This window comes from Cladophialophora psammophila, assembly GCF_000585535.1.
Source record: "Cladophialophora psammophila CBS 110553 chromosome Unknown aczJe-supercont1.32, whole genome shotgun sequence".
NCBI classification, from domain to species: Eukaryota; Fungi; Ascomycota; class Eurotiomycetes; order Chaetothyriales; family Herpotrichiellaceae; genus Cladophialophora; species Cladophialophora psammophila.
In genome coordinates, this window is record NW_006912953.1 from 174,156 (window position 1) to 189,252 (window position 15,097).

General features: G+C 51.3%; 4 protein-coding genes across 4 annotated transcripts; 2 read left to right on the forward strand and 2 right to left on the reverse strand.

The window, feature by feature from the left end:
* Positions 1-3,798: 3,798 nt before the first annotated feature.
* Positions 3,799-4,661, forward strand: A1O5_12243 (uncharacterized protein; the record flags this gene model as incomplete). The annotated part of the gene is made up of 3 exons (XM_007752812.1): positions 3,799-3,990; positions 4,049-4,297; positions 4,413-4,661. The coding sequence occupies 3 exons, from the start codon at positions 3,799-3,801 to the stop codon at positions 4,659-4,661; spliced, it is 690 nt and encodes a 229-aa protein (XP_007751002.1).
* A 590-nt stretch (positions 4,662-5,251) lies between these two features.
* On the forward strand, positions 5,252-9,520 carry A1O5_12244 (uncharacterized protein; the record flags this gene model as incomplete). Its single annotated transcript, XM_007752813.1, has 1 exon — positions 5,252-9,520. The coding sequence occupies one exon, from the start codon at positions 5,252-5,254 to the stop codon at positions 9,518-9,520; it is 4,269 nt and encodes a 1,422-aa protein (XP_007751003.1).
* A 1,035-nt stretch (positions 9,521-10,555) lies between these two features.
* On the reverse strand, positions 10,556-12,567 carry A1O5_12245 (uncharacterized protein; the record flags this gene model as incomplete). The annotated part of the gene is made up of 3 exons (XM_007752814.1): positions 10,556-11,682; positions 11,734-11,780; positions 11,834-12,567. 3 exons carry the CDS (start codon positions 12,565-12,567, stop codon positions 10,556-10,558), a joined length of 1,908 nt encoding a protein of 635 aa, XP_007751004.1.
* A 1,020-nt stretch (positions 12,568-13,587) lies between these two features.
* Positions 13,588-14,163, reverse strand: A1O5_12246 (uncharacterized protein; the record flags this gene model as incomplete). Its single annotated transcript, XM_007752815.1, has 2 exons — positions 13,588-14,072; positions 14,160-14,163. 2 exons carry the CDS (start codon positions 14,161-14,163, stop codon positions 13,588-13,590), a joined length of 489 nt encoding a protein of 162 aa, XP_007751005.1.
* Between the last annotated feature and the right edge of the window lie 934 nt (positions 14,164-15,097).

Here is a 15,097-nt window from a genome sequence, read left to right on the forward strand (position 1 = left end):
GCCATGATTATGAATCCCGTGTGGTGCAAGACCATATTTCCTTGGCTCAAGGAGGCTGTGCCCGATTGCCCAGCCCCGAGTCTGCATTACTAATTCAACTTCGAGGTTAACTTTCACCTTCCACAATACAATAGAGGGAACTCATTCTGACCTTCTGGGGGCCTCGAACGTTGCCTGATTGCTAATGACAGTGTTTTCGTGGGCCTTTTTCTTTTTTTTGAATTTTTTTTTTTTTTGAAGGAATCATCGGTCCTAGGCGTGTGCGGTTTGATCGATCAGAGTGTGTGTCCAGGCTCGATACGACGAAATGGGCGGGAACCAGCCAGCAAAGGGGTCAGTCTCTGAGGAATCAACATCGAATTTGCAATCCCAAAGTGCGACTGTCAATAAGACCGCTCAATGGAAATGTCGGACTATTGGTGGCTTTTTACGCATAGCCCAATGCACAGTTACCATCGAGTAGGAACAGTTACTAATGCGCAGACTTGTCACTTGCCCACGACACCATACCCGCTGCGTGTTGTGTCGTTTGATCTGTGGGCATCAAGATTTCACAGGACACACTGCAAGCTATAGACTTTTCATCTAGTCTAACAAGATACCAGTACCAATCGCCGTCGGTCACCTAGTTGCTATTCTCGCCTGACGCCTCGACCCTGAGCCGAATCAATCAAGAGAGCGACAACAATATTGCCACCCCCTGACGTCTCTTATGATGCCTAACAGCTGGCACCAATAGGCAATGCAATAGGGCGTATGGCCCCCCCAGCGGCTTCGATGGTCAATCAAATACGAGTTCGAACATGGACTGAGAGACGAACTGGTGTCCAGGACCGTGGAAATGAAGCCTGCCTGGAGACTCGTCGGCCTGTAGACGACAATGCGATGCTGCTGCACTCCAAGGCCGCTTGCAAACTGATTTTGGCCGTCCGACAAGATTTGAGCCCGTGTTCACGAGACTTATCTGTCCTGATGGCTCCAGTTAGTTCGGTGACTAGGTCACAGATAGGCTGCTGCAACAGGCGTATTTCCTGGCTATGATCCTTGAGCAAGTCTGGCCTCTATTCCGAACGAAGGTAAGAAACCCTCCATCAACCAAGATAGTTCCTCCTTGTGGGTGCCTCGAGCACGTTTGACTGGCGGCCTCTATGCCTAATATTGGGCAGGGCGTTTGTTCGATGATTCTCACATGTGATGGATCGTCACCGAAGCAGGGCTTTCGGTGCTTGGTCACTCAACTAACGGAAGTCTGAGAGGGCATTTGACGATGCAATCATCCCTGGCGTTGTCTTTCCGTTCCAACCCGTCTCTTTCCACCTCCGAATCACTCGCCTGTTCCCTTTGGACGCATACCTGCGACCTGTTCGAGGCAAGGCGCCTTTAGAGAGAGGCGGGTTTCGACTCCATACAAGACGGCTATCTGGTCTCGCTGAAAGTTAGGCAGGGCCCCCCAGCCGTGCAAACAGCCCAGCTCTATCTAATGGTACTCTTGGATTCGGACCCTAGCACCACTCGTGTCCTATAAGCTGGAGCTTTTGAAAACACAGTCTCAGTTCCCCCTTGCGCACCACCATATGCTTGGACTGATTCAGGATGGAACAAAGTGGCCATCCAACATACTCTCCCATGTCTCACTGGCTTTTGGTCCTGCATATCTTGACTCGTTGTTTTTATGTCTAGAGCAGGAGTCTAGTTAAAGAGGGGGTCTTGTGGACCAAATCAGCCCAAACACAAGGCTGCTCGATATTCACGCTGCCAGCACAGTCGCGAACAATCTCTCAATCAATTTAGTTGGTTTATCGCAGACGAACTTTCTTCTTACAGTGTCTTTACCATTGTTGCCACGTGACATTGCTTTTCCTTCTGTACGGAATATAGAAAGGGAGTCGTATTTAAGGCACTCGGCACTGTGCTGACTTATCCTAAGCGACTGGCTGACTCATTTAGGGAAGTAGTTCACTGGAGGACCTACACAAGCACGGGCGTGAGTGTCTCGGCGTTCTCACCAGGGTCTGACAGACGGTAATTGTGGAGGTGAGCAGGATTTCTAGGGGAAAGTCATGATATCACCACTCTTACATCCTATTGCTAGGGTCAACAACTCCTCGCAATTACCATTTGATGACCTGAATACCCAAATCTGCCACCCACACGCACCACAGACCCTTCAGGTGCTGCATATCCTGTTGTCAAATCGGCGTCGAGATCAGACCTGGGAATCCCTGCTGTTTGGAGTGGAAGCCCTACGATCATGCCAGGCACACTCGCATATTTTAGTCGGCTGCAAATGTCCCTTCTTTTTGTTCGAAAGCGGGAGGATGCCCCTCTCCCACTTTGGCAAACATAGACTCTGGGGCTGCATGAAACATGCTGATAGTGCAAACACTGCTGTGGCCGGTCGCAAGCTTCACAGCGAGAGGCCGAGATCGAATAGGGAGCATACCTGGCACCTGTTTACATACAGAAGCACTTGGGACACTCGCCGGATACTCGTCTATACTGGGTAACGGGAGAAATTGCTACGGACTACTCTGGCCTGACCGCCACCTCTAATTCGAGGTGTTGTGATAGGGCCGAATGCCCACATTTCCCCCACCGATTCGTGCACAGACCAATGGAAAGAGACCGTGTGGATCCCATATTAGGCTTTGAGCCCCACGTTAAGCGACCTACTGCTTGGGTCCTCTTGGTCCTCGTCTTCCTCGTCTTTCTCGTCTTGCATATCAACAAGGGACAACGGAGCTAACCACAACCATGATGATCGGCCAGGGCGAGACAAGCTCCAGGAGGATTCCCTTGCCCTGTAATGCACATCCAACGTACAAACATCCCTCCCTCCCTGCCCGGGTCATCACCGGCTTGGTCCTAAAGTTGTAACCGTACGGGTAGACAGTTCTTGGACAGGACGCCTGATCCAATAGGTGGCCTACTTCGCCGTTTTACTCGTCACCCTCTTGCCTCGCTCAGTCGGTATGGTACAGGAGGCACCCCAAATCCCTCTAGATAAGCCCACCGGTCTCGTTCAGCCCTGGAACTTTGCAACCATCTGGCAACAAGACAAGGTTGACCAATGTTTATATGGGCGGGCTTTCATCCACGTGGCTCCACTCCACCCCCAAGGGCCAACCTTTGCCTTGAAGCGTGCCCAAGACGCGCATTTGCTCTGAATGGGTAGCTCCGATGAGAAAGCTTGCCTTTTGCCATGGGAGGAGGGGGGAGAGACCGAGTACCTAGAGGCTATAAGCCCATGCCTCATGCCTCATGCCCGTCTGCTGCACGTTCCCAACTAATCGGTTTGTCACAAGTGGCCCAGCATCTCGCATCTCTGCGTACCCGGGAAAGGCACATCGCCAAAGATCCTCCTTCTGTCCTATTTCCCGTTCGAGTCACCCTGGCTGTCCCCGTCCATCTTGCGCACGGAGAAATCTACCCTCTAGGCTTAGGAGGCTGAGGCAACGAGCGCCGAGACACAAGCTACACGAGATTATCATTCTCTCTCTTTTTTCGTTGGCTGACCTTGTGTTTTCATCTTCCAAAAGTTCTGCAGAGCAATCTTTCAAACTGCCTGAATAACTCCATTACGCGCCGCTGCCCTGGTGGAATCCTCGACAGGAAGGCTGTAATTGCGCACACATCAGCTTGACCGCATTGTCCTGCCTGCACAGTAGTTGGGTACACATTTTCGAACACCTGTTGCTTTCTTCCCATGCTAACAGCACGCCCTTCAGCCGCCTGTCCACGATCATGAGAGAGAAATCAGCAAGACCGCGGACACAGCCTCCTCAGGCTGCTCGGAGCATGGATAGCTTCATCTCTGTCTTCCATGCAAGCAGTCTGGATACGCAATACGCCTCGTCACAAGCCTCTACGCAATCGCACCAGCCATCACAGCGGCCCGCAAGCAATCCCTATTGTTACATACCAGGGCAGTACTGGCAGACTTTGGACTATTACGATATGGCCATGGACATTTGCAGCGACTTTTCTGATGTAAGGACGATCGCAGAACCGAGCCTACAACCAAGCCCGTCCCTGACAACGCTCATAGCTCGGTCAAATAACTGCCTCTTTCGCGTCAAACAGCGGCGCCCTCAACTTTGCAGACGACCTCACGCCACTTGACTCTCCACTCGATGTTGCACTAGAGTCTTTCAGCAGTCCTGGAGACTCTTTGCCGCTGGCGCGCACCGAATCTGCCGTCCAAGAAAGCCCAGACACGGAGGCGGAGTGTCCGGGTCATGGGCGATGCAGCAGTCAGCAGCATCCCTGTAAGATTTGTGAGAAAGATAAGAAAGAGGTCAGTCTCGACGATCGTCGGCAGTGTTGGGCTGCTCGCATTCATTCTTACACCTGATCCCTGGGCGCTCATTTTCCCGCCAGAGGCTCAGTCAGCTAAACCAGCCCATGTACAGAGGAGGAAAGAACAAAACCGGAAGGCGCAACGGAACCACCGATTGCGCAGCGAAGCGAAGCTCGAGCAGTTGAGAGCCAAGGTCAAATCACAATCCGACGAGATTGTGATGCTCAGAGACTTCAACCAGTCGCTGCTGAGGCACATCGAGACGCTTGAGAGCAAATGCAAGGATGGCGGAACAGCCGACACGGGTAGAGAGGCTGAGGAAGCGCAGGCCCTGCAGCACCAACCGTCGCTGTCTCCTTGAGCGTCTTCTTGCGATTGGATGAGAGCACGACAGAAATTCGGGAAACCGCAGGCTGCCGAGTTGGAGCCTGAGGCTGAAATCAGGCAGCGTAGATGACGAAGACAGCTCTTCGTCCAGCTAATCTTGGGGACAATAGTGCACACGCACTTGACGGCTTGAACGAATTGACATGACATCGAGACTTTGAGGGACACGGAGTGGCAAATTTGTTCTTTGGGGGCCTTCAATGGAATGTGCAGAAATGGGTTAAAGGGGTGTTTTTTGGCGATGCTTATGGATCAAGTGGCGCTGTCTAATATCCCCGAGAAATCGGAGTTACCAAAACGCCAAGCGCCCTGGATTAGTCACCGTCGAGGGATCACCGTCGAGGTATCAGCGTCGTCGCCTGTCCTTAGCCTCGAGTTTGCCTCGAGCCTATCCCCGCTCACGTGACCGCTTATCGATAACCCTGAACGGGTGCCTCGCGCCTGGCGTAATAATTGCTCGTCGAGTTGTCTTTTTTCACTTACTTGTCTCTCTACCTTCACGCCTGCGCCCTCGTTCCATCCTCCCCCTTCGTTTTTGTTTTTCGTTCTTTTAGTCTGTGGACAATGGAGGCACTCGAGGAGCCAGCCCCGAAAAGACGCAAGATTTCAACGCACCTCAGCCAGCCCTCTGTCTGCCCCGCAGCCCCGTTTTCCGAATACATTGTCGTCGCCCGAGCGTTCCTGGCTGTCTCAAAGTTCGATTCGAATCTTTTCAATGAGTCCTCCGATGATGCCTCACTGGGAGTTACTGTGCTGGGAGTCGCAAAGCCAAAGAGATTCTATGAGCTTTGTGTCTCCGTTGGACGAAGCAGAATCGGCAAGCACATCTTAATAGACAAGTTGTCACCGAGCGATTTGCAAGTTTTGGAAGATGCTCAAAAGTTGGATTCGGCAGTGAAATACAGGCATCCTGCAGCATTGCCCCTCGCCTGTGCGTACGCCGTGGTGCAGCGTACGGGTTCCGCAGTCGGCATACAAGTGTGCATTCTATGGCAAAATACTGCTGTCGTTCGAGACAGGGTTGATCCACTATTGCTTGACATGCTGGGACGTTATCTATTGCCCACAGAATCCATCTCACCCACACTTGAATCCTGGAACCCCCGTCAGTTCTACGACAACGTCCACGTCCCCGAGAAGTCAGACGCCAACTCTGCCGACATTCAGATCCCACATCTCGAGTCGCGGTTATACCCGTTTCAGAGGCGTGCTGTCCGATGGCTTCTATTAAGAGAAGGTGTTGCTGTGCAGCCTAATGGAGAACTCGAGCAGCTTCCTGGCTCACCTGACAGCCGGCTTCCGACGGGATTTGAGAGGCTTGAAACAATGAGTAATGGAACTTGCTATGTCAATCATGCATTGGGAGTTGCAACAACAAACCTCCCCGCGGTCGAAGAGCATTTTGCATCAGTCCAAGGTGGGATATTGGCAGATGAGATGGGCTTGGGAAAGACATTGGAAATTATCGCTCTCATCTGTCTGCACCCTAGAACAGCTTGGACATCTACGCTCCCAGGCTTGAAACCATCCCCTGCCACCCTGATCATCACACCCCCATCAATTCTTCAGCAATGGAAGGACGAACTTCAAGAACATGCTCCGACGCTGAGTGTTTTTCATTATCAGGGAGTCAACAGTTACAAGAAATCTGGAGAGAAGCTCATTGATCAATTGCTGAGCCAGGACGTGGTACTAACAACATACAACGTCATTGCAAAAGAGGTGCACTATGTGGCCGAAAAACCTGACCGAAACCTACGCTATAGCAGGCGTGAGGAAGTACCGCAAAGTCCATTGACTCAAATTGCATGGTGGCGCGTCTGCTTAGACGAAGCGCAGATGGTTGAAAGTGGCGTGTCTTCAGCAGCTACGGTGGCTCGCCTTATTCCGCGAAGCAACGCTTGGGCGGTAACGGGCACTCCGTTGCGCAAAGGACATCGAGATTTGTTCGGCCTTTTGCTCTTCCTCCGCTATGAGCCATGGTGTCGGTCACCGCGCCTGTGGGACTATCTCATCAGCTACCATCGCCCTTTGTTCCGAGCAATGCTCGGGGAGATTGCCATGAGGCACTCGAAGGACTTCGTCCGTGAAGACCTACGACTGCCGCCGCAGAGCCGACACACCATCACAATCCCCTTCACGGCGATCGAGGAACAACATTATTCCCAGCTTTTCCAGGAATTTTGCGAGGACTGCGACCTCGATCGCACAGGCGCGCCCTTGGGAGACGAATGGGATCCAGACTCCCCTGTGATGGTAGAGAAAATGCGGACTTGGCTTACTCGTCTACGGCAGACCTGCCTCCATCCTGAAGTTGGAGGCCGGAACAGGCGTGCCTTGGGCCGAAACACAAATGGTCCCCTTCGGACAGTCGAGCAAGTTTTGGATGTGATGATCGATCAGCACGAAAGTCAGATTCGAACTGCACAGCGGAATCAATTGATTGCCCAAATCAGGAGAGGACAGTTGAAAGAGAATGCAAAAGACACCGATGAAGCCCTGCTGATCTGGAAAGCTGTCTATGAGGAATCTATTGGCATTGTAAGCGAGTGCCGGAAACAGTATGAAGAGGAGCGGCTGTCTTCGAATGCCAAGAAGGAGAAAGAAGACGATGAAGAATCCAATCCACGGCTGACTGCTTTGAGAGCTCGCTTGCGGTCTGCTTTGGAAGTGCAACACATCGCCATTTTCTTCATGGCCAATGCGTACTTTCAGCTCAAATCCACCCATCCTCCTGAAAGCGAGGAATATCAGCAATTAGAGAAACAGGAGACAGCGGCATACGAAGAAGCCAAGTCTATCCGTGGAGAACTGCTGCGAGAGGCCACCGGCCATGTAAACAAGATGATTGCTGCAGTTAGAACCAATGTGGCAAATGGTTTGACGCAAATTCCCGTCATGACGGAACCGTCAGGCTATGGCGGCATTGAGAGCAGGAAGATCTTTGACAAACTCCATTATTATTGCGAAGCAATGGAGTTGCAAGCACAGCAATTCCACGAGCTACGACAAAAGATGGCCGACTTCTTGAGCCAAGCCCTGATCGATGAGGACGAAGGCGTCGAACTCCAAGGTGATGAGTACGAGAGTTCCACCAAGCATCAAGATGAGATGTACGCATACATGGAAGCTCTCAGGGCATTGTTTGCGGACCGTACTGAAGCCATAACTGGTCAAGAAAACCTGCTTATTAAACAAGAAATGAAGCAGTTCATCCGGATAGCGAAAGAAGGGGAAGGTCCTGCACCTGAGTTGATTCTCAAATTGCTGGCCGAGCGTGAGCAAAAGCGTGTCAAGGTCAGTGAACTGGGTTGTTTGCGCGGGATTATGGCCGAAATCAGACAGATGGTGTCTGCTGTGCAGTGGCAAGAAGGAAACAACCACACTCGTGCGACTCAGGAACTGGCGATCCTGGAGCGTATTCTGAAACATGTCCAACAACTTAATGTAGCGCAGACGAAAGCCCTCAACAGCCTCGAGCAAGAGGTGAACAATTTCCGCGATACAATGAACAGTCGGCTCGAATATTACCGCGCGCTTCAGAAGATCTCTGACACCGTCGCACCGTATCAGGAAGATAACGTGGGAAAGCCTCTCTTTGAACCAGACTATCGAGAATTTGAAGCCGAAGAAGCAAAACTGCAGCAGAAGATTGCCTCTTTTTCTGCCAAACTTCGATATCTGATGCATATGAAGACAGAGTCGAAATCGACAGCCCCAAGAGTCTGTGTTATTTGCACCGATAGCTTTGTGGATGGCGCCATGACCAATTGTGGCCATCTGACGTGCAAAAGCTGTTTGATACAATGGGTCAGTCAGCATCATAATTGTCCTGTCTGTAAAACCAGGCTCCTCCTGAACGGCTTCCACGACATTACGTACAAACCCGCCGAGATCGCTGTGCAAGCTGAATCTCCGTCCAGCGCTGCCTCGTCGTCAACGTCTTTGAGTTCAGATCACCATCATGACCAGTCGATCTACTCAGATATCAGCACGACAATGTTGAACCAGATCAAGAACATTGACATTCGAGGTCCTAGCTTCGGCAGCAAGATTGATTTCCTCTGTCGCCATCTTCTCTGGCTTCGTGAGCACGATCCGGGCTCAAAATCCATTATCTTCTCACAATATCGCGAATTTATCGACGTGCTCGCCCGAGCATTTTCGGAATACAAAATCTCCTCGACCCGCATTGACGTGAAGAACGGCACTGAGAAATTCAAATCTGATCCAGCCATTGAATGTTTTCTGCTTCATGCAAAGGCACATTCCGCAGGCTTGAATCTGGTAGTTGCAAGCCACGTCTTTCTCTGCGAACCGCTGATCAACACGGCCATCGAGCTGCAAGCCATCGCACGAGTCCACAGGATTGGACAACATCGTTCGACGACCGTGTGGATGTACCTCATCGCCGACACTGTTGAGGAATCCATCTACGATATCAGTGTGACAAGGCGGCTGGCGCATATGAAAAGCAGCAAGGACAATGGCAGCAACGAACAGAAAAAAGGCAAGAGCAAAACAGCCACATCTTCGGCCTCCCAGTCGGGCAGGAGCACACCCCATATGAACAACACACTTCGAGAAAATGCAATCGACGTCGCCAATTCTCTGGAATTACAAGCCGCCGACCTCAGTCGCCTGCTCGCCTCGGGTAAGTCAGGTGGGGAGATAGTTGACAAGGAAGATCTTTGGCCATGTTTATTCGGCAGCCTCAGACGACATGACGGGGCCGCACCGGACGCGCTAGCTGACAATCAGCCTGCAAACACGGAAGTGGCGAGGTTTTTGAGGGCGGAGGCAGCGGAAAGGAGGGCTGCAACGCCAAGTTGAGAAGTTGAAACTGTGAGATGGCGCTTAGAAGTATCAGAAAGACTCGAAGAGAAGCGAGGCTACGGCAGAGGGCGAGGCGCTGTGGAACGGACTCTGTCAAACCATATCAAGATTTACTGCTGCAATCACCAGGCACTCCTTGAGTTGTCCGGTGGCCCTGTCCATTCAAAAACGCCGCCTCTTTTTTGCATCTGCTCAGACGCTGTGGAGTGGAGTGGGTGGGTGGAGCGAAAATCTCATCCGCAGGGTTTTCGTCGACATGTAAACGAATCAAGTTTTTAGTAGCGACGGCGGGTTTGGGATTTCACACCTGAAGGACAATGCGCTGGGACTAAAGACAGGTTGTTTTGGGTTTTCCTTGTGCCATTGTTCTAGTTTGGACTTGCCTTGCCCTGGCTTGCGAGCGACCAGATGAGTGGCTGGGTGCGTGCGTGCGTGACGCAGCGGGACGGCTCATGGTCTTGAATACTCTCACACACAGGGCACACGGCAGCCATCCGCGGACATGAAATACAAGCACTCTTGCTTTCGTCCTTGTTTGATTCTGATGATCCCCCTCCCTTTCTTATCATGATGGTGGCGCTCTCGAGTCTCGAGGCCCGTAGGCCTCTGATAGATTCTGAGCGATGATGACGACTGACTCTTGTCGCCGGCCTTCTAGAGAGGCACTGGGGACTGGAATTCGTGCACCCGTGAATCAATGAATGAGAACAACAGTGCAAGCGGGTGGGACAGCATAGGGAGGATCCTTTTCGTCGTTTGATTTCATATCATTTCATTCCTCCGTTGGCTCCTTGGATGTTCTACGCGTATATATATACTCTTGTCGCATATCATCTTCATACCCAACCTGTCATGTACTCGTCAAGGATATTTTCTGGAAGCCCAAGGGCTCGAAGCCATCAACTAGAACGCCGCGGTCCTGTTCCTCCCACCCACCCATCATGAGCCCCACCGGTCGCGACTCACAATGCACAGCGAACCATCTCTTGTCAAACATCAAAAATCAAGACAAAGGTTACAATGGATCCAACTTCAACCAGCCATAGCCGCCGCGGCAGCAGCACCGGCATCCCCCTCAGAGACAGCCCAAAGTAACGACCAATTCAACACCGCGATGCTCGCCATAACCCACCAAACCGCGCCTACACAATTTCCTCCTAATCCCAACCCTAATCCCCATCCTCCTAGGGTAGGTCCCAGGGTTCTTGCTCCGGAAGAGACACTCTGCGCAAATCCGTGGATCGTGCCCAACACACTCGGATGTGGCGTACAATTATTGACCAGAATCGTTGAGCCCGGGAGAGCGAAGGTGCGAGCAATGACTTGAAACGCCAACACCACTGTAAGTGCGGGCCAGATCAAGTACGCTTTGTTGGGAAGGAGGGCTAAATATGGTATGATGATGTATGCCAAGACCGAAAATGGAAGGAACCACCTGTAACTCGGTAAAGTGCCGAGTTTCGAGTTGAGGGACGGGTAGAGGAGGATTTGAAGAGGGAAGCCGATGATGCCGATGATGGCGGTTGCGAGGCCGACACGGTCGGAGCTGAGACCGAGGCCGCCGGTGAAGAGGAACGGTAATTTCGCATGAGTGTTGTTTGACCGGGGAGCTGGGAGGAACAGGAAGACTAGGGCGTTGAATGCTGATACATGCATGGCAAGAAGGTGGTGAGAAAGGAGAGTAAGGATGACATTCTTTGGGAAGATTTGTCGGAACGATAGATGGGGTTTCCAAGAAGCGGGTCTGGCAGCCGTGGGCGTTGCCGTCGGTGTCCTAGACGACTCGGGATCATCTCTGCCTTGCGATGAATGATCGTCTTCGTCAACATCCTGTAACTCGACTTGGTTGCCGAGTTCAGAGTATTCGTATTCTTGCTTGCCCCGACGACAGAGAACCCTGACCAGATACTTGCCCAATCTTCGGCCATGATCCGGTCTGTCCTTCAGCGCCACATGGGTTTCATCCAGACCGAGCACAAGAAGCAGGGCAGAGGCCAGGATGAAGATGGAGCTCACCACGTTTGGTAGAGCGTAGGGGAATGCCGTCATCCATCTCACTCCATCCTTGCCACCAATGAAAGAACCTGGCCCAAAGACGGCGGGAAACGAGGATATCGGATCCGCAAGGAAGCCGCCGAGTATAGGGCCAATAACCACACCTTGAACGCGTTTAGCCAAGAGTTAACATTGATCTCGTTCGCATGACTTACCAATGTTGAAACACATGGGCAAAAGAAGGAATGCCCTCGACTGGTATCTGTGTGGGCCGGTTAGATCACAGAATCATGAATGGGTGGGTGGAAAGGGTACTTTTTCTCTTTGATAATTTCGCTGATCATGGTTCTCATGACACCCACATTTCCATTTAGACAGCCAGCACACGCTCGGAAGAACAGCGCTTGAGCGAAGGACTTCGAAAACCCTACTCCAACGCAACTGATACACGTACCGAATAAACCCACAAGCAAGACCCTTTTGCGGCCGATCCAGGGTGTATCGGCCGCTCGTCCCCACCAGACAGCTGTTATGAATTGCGCCGCAGCAAACGAGGCAGTCAGCATCCCGCCCTGACTTGCAATCGTGCTATCCGGAAGGCTTGGGTCGAAGGATCGGAGCTGGTAGAACAAGTATGCCGCAAGAGACCGTTCTGTCAGTGGCTCGGAGAGTCGAGCAAAGGTCAGTACGGCCAATTGTCCCTTCTTAGGCAAGGACATCCATGTCACTGGTGCTTCTTTGTGGGACTTGTCAAGCCGGCCATTTGCTATTGTAGCAGTCGTTATCGGGTCTTCCTCTTCGTCGATGAATGAGGGCCGACGAGCGGTTGAGGATATGCCGGGGGTCAGGCTCGGTCTGGCTGGCAGTTTGGAGGAGGTGCTGGCATCAGCATTCTCCATGTGACCGTTCTTGCCATCGAGTTTCTCCAAATATTCAGTGCTTGACGCGGCTCCATCGAGCGCCAACGAGACATCCGAAAAGTGGGCATTGCTGCCTTCTACATTTTGCCTGGCTTGGTCGTCAGGGATTTTGAGCGGCGGTGAGGGCATTCGTTGGGGTCCACTTTGGGAGTTATCATGTGGAGCACAGCCTTGCCAATCTGAGAGCTTGTACGTGGTACAACGGGCTAAGATATAATTCGCAGAGCAATAGTCAGCACAGGATATGGTGAGCAAGTGAGGTGCAACGTCAACTAAGAGGGAGATGGTGAAAAAGAATCTGTACGATAAAGATGACGGCAACAGGCAACAAATTACGTGCAAGCGCGAGCCACTTTTTTCATGCCGCTCCACCCGGCGGGAAGCCGCCGATGAGGCTGACCTGGGTCTTGGCAAGGCTGTCTTCCACATGTTCCGGTATCGTGTCAGCCTTGCCAGCAACAACAGATGTAAGATCAATGGCTGTGGTATAACGAGCAAAGGTCCATTTTGTATCAGAGACCGTCCAGGACTAATTCTGAGATCATTCAACTGGGGTATCAAGTCACAAACTACTTACCAAACAATCAAGCACCAAATTCTCACCAGGTGGTTTGTCGCAACACAGCCTCTCCAACAAACGATTGTCCATCACAGTCTTCTCACCACGGTCTTCTCATCACAAGAGCATCTCTCATGTCATCAACAAAATCCACTAATCACATGGCATCGCCCAAGTCGTCCTTAACGTCCTGCGGCCTTGTCGTCCTTCTATCTCTCAAATCTCTGATGCCAATATTCCCCTTCCTCTTCGCTCCTACTCAAAAAATCGCACACAAAACTCATTCATGCTCACACAAGGCCATGGGGTTCCTGCCGTCGAGGCTGAGAGATTTTTGCTGCCTTCCCTCTCGGCAAAAGAACTCGGCATGTCTACCGTCATTGGCTGAGTGGTGTTGAACCCATAGTCTCCTGCGCATTCTTTTCCACCACACGACCAATTCTTTCCAAAAGTGTAACCCATCGTCTCAACACCTCAACGTGCAAAGTGCACGCATGCTGCCGGAGTTCGACTGCTGGTTTAATTGGTTTCCAACTTGTTTTATTGCGTGCTAGATTGACCAGATTGACAAAACTGTACATGTATCCTCTCTATGGACTGCCGCGTTCATTGGTGCGTTGCAGGAGCGCCACCAGATCAAAGATGCTTCCGTCTTGTTCGAATATGGCGTCTTTGATCGGTGTGGCCGGTTGTTGTGTGGATTGCGGTGTTAATTGCTTTCGTAAATACCGAGCGCTAGATTCGAGTGTTGTAGTCTCCTTTGAGATTAGAGCTCCTAGGTATTCTTCAACTTGAGCCAAAGCTTCCGATTTCCTCTTGAGTTCGAAAACCGGCGACACCATTTCCATACCATAGCTATCCCACCGTGAAACGCCATCCTCTGCAGCTCCTTGATTGGTCAAGTGTTCTCGGAGTTGGCTTCGAAGGGGTCCGATAACAGTATGGTCGTTTGTCAGAGTCCATTCTGCACAGTATATCAGACTCTTTCGAAGTACGAGTCTTTCGTCAGTAAAACCATGTTTTGGCAAAGATATCTTGGTGGCATCGGGATTGTCCAGGTCCTGCGGGTCAGGTCCTACCCACCCACCACGTTAGAATCAAGTCCCCGTTTGTCGAGTCGGTCTTTACTAATGAGAAGCGGTTCCACAACATATCGCCTTACCCATTGTTTTCCATTATATAACTTGTTAAAAAACATATCCTTCTGTAGTTTCAATTGGCATACTATGTCTGTCTTAGGTATATGGAGTGCCTATGACGAGCTCCTCGATCGGCACTCATAGGAAGGATTTGTAGCGATTTTGTCGAGTTCCAAGAGAGAGCGATGTTCGAGTCTGCAAGTGTTTTAATGATGTCTGCGTCCAGATTGTATTCTGATATGATAGACTCCAACAGATCATCCTTAAAAGCCAGACCAAAGTCAAGCTCGATTCCAAAATTGGTAGCACAGATCGAAGTGCCCGCATTGCCCACACAGTTATCAATCGGACAAACCGTCGAATTCTCGGATAATGACCAGGCACTTGTTGGGCTGGCCATGTTGTCTACCTAACATATGAACGAGGGTCTGAAGGCCAAGGAAAGACAGCCGACTGCCTTCAAGATCGATAAATGAAGTAGAATGTCTTCTCGAGTTCCAAGACCTTGAGAACTCTGTCCTGCGAAGACGAAATGACCATCTCGGCTGTCGAGGTTGTAGTTCTCTGCCACGGTGGGTGTTCCCGTTGTTTGAAAGGTGACCCGCTGGCTGTTTGCGGTAGTGCCATGGCTCCGACCCACAATGTCAACAAAGCGTGCGATTCCGCGTTGGATAGTTCAAAACATGAGAAGGTGTACCATAGACGAAACGAACCGCTTCCGATCAAGCCTATCCAAATGTGTTTTTGGTGAAATTACATTCCTCACCTTGGTGCGCCACGGGCATGGCACAACCCTGTATTCCGTCTTATTAGGCTGAGGGCGGCTGTCTTCGACTTGTCAAGGATTCACTTCCCAATCTGCCTTCGTCGGGTTATGAAGCCAAGATCCATTGTTCAACATCAGTTGCTCCCATAAGAAAAGCTCGTAAATTTGACTCTGAGTATTCTGCCACTGTGGAGA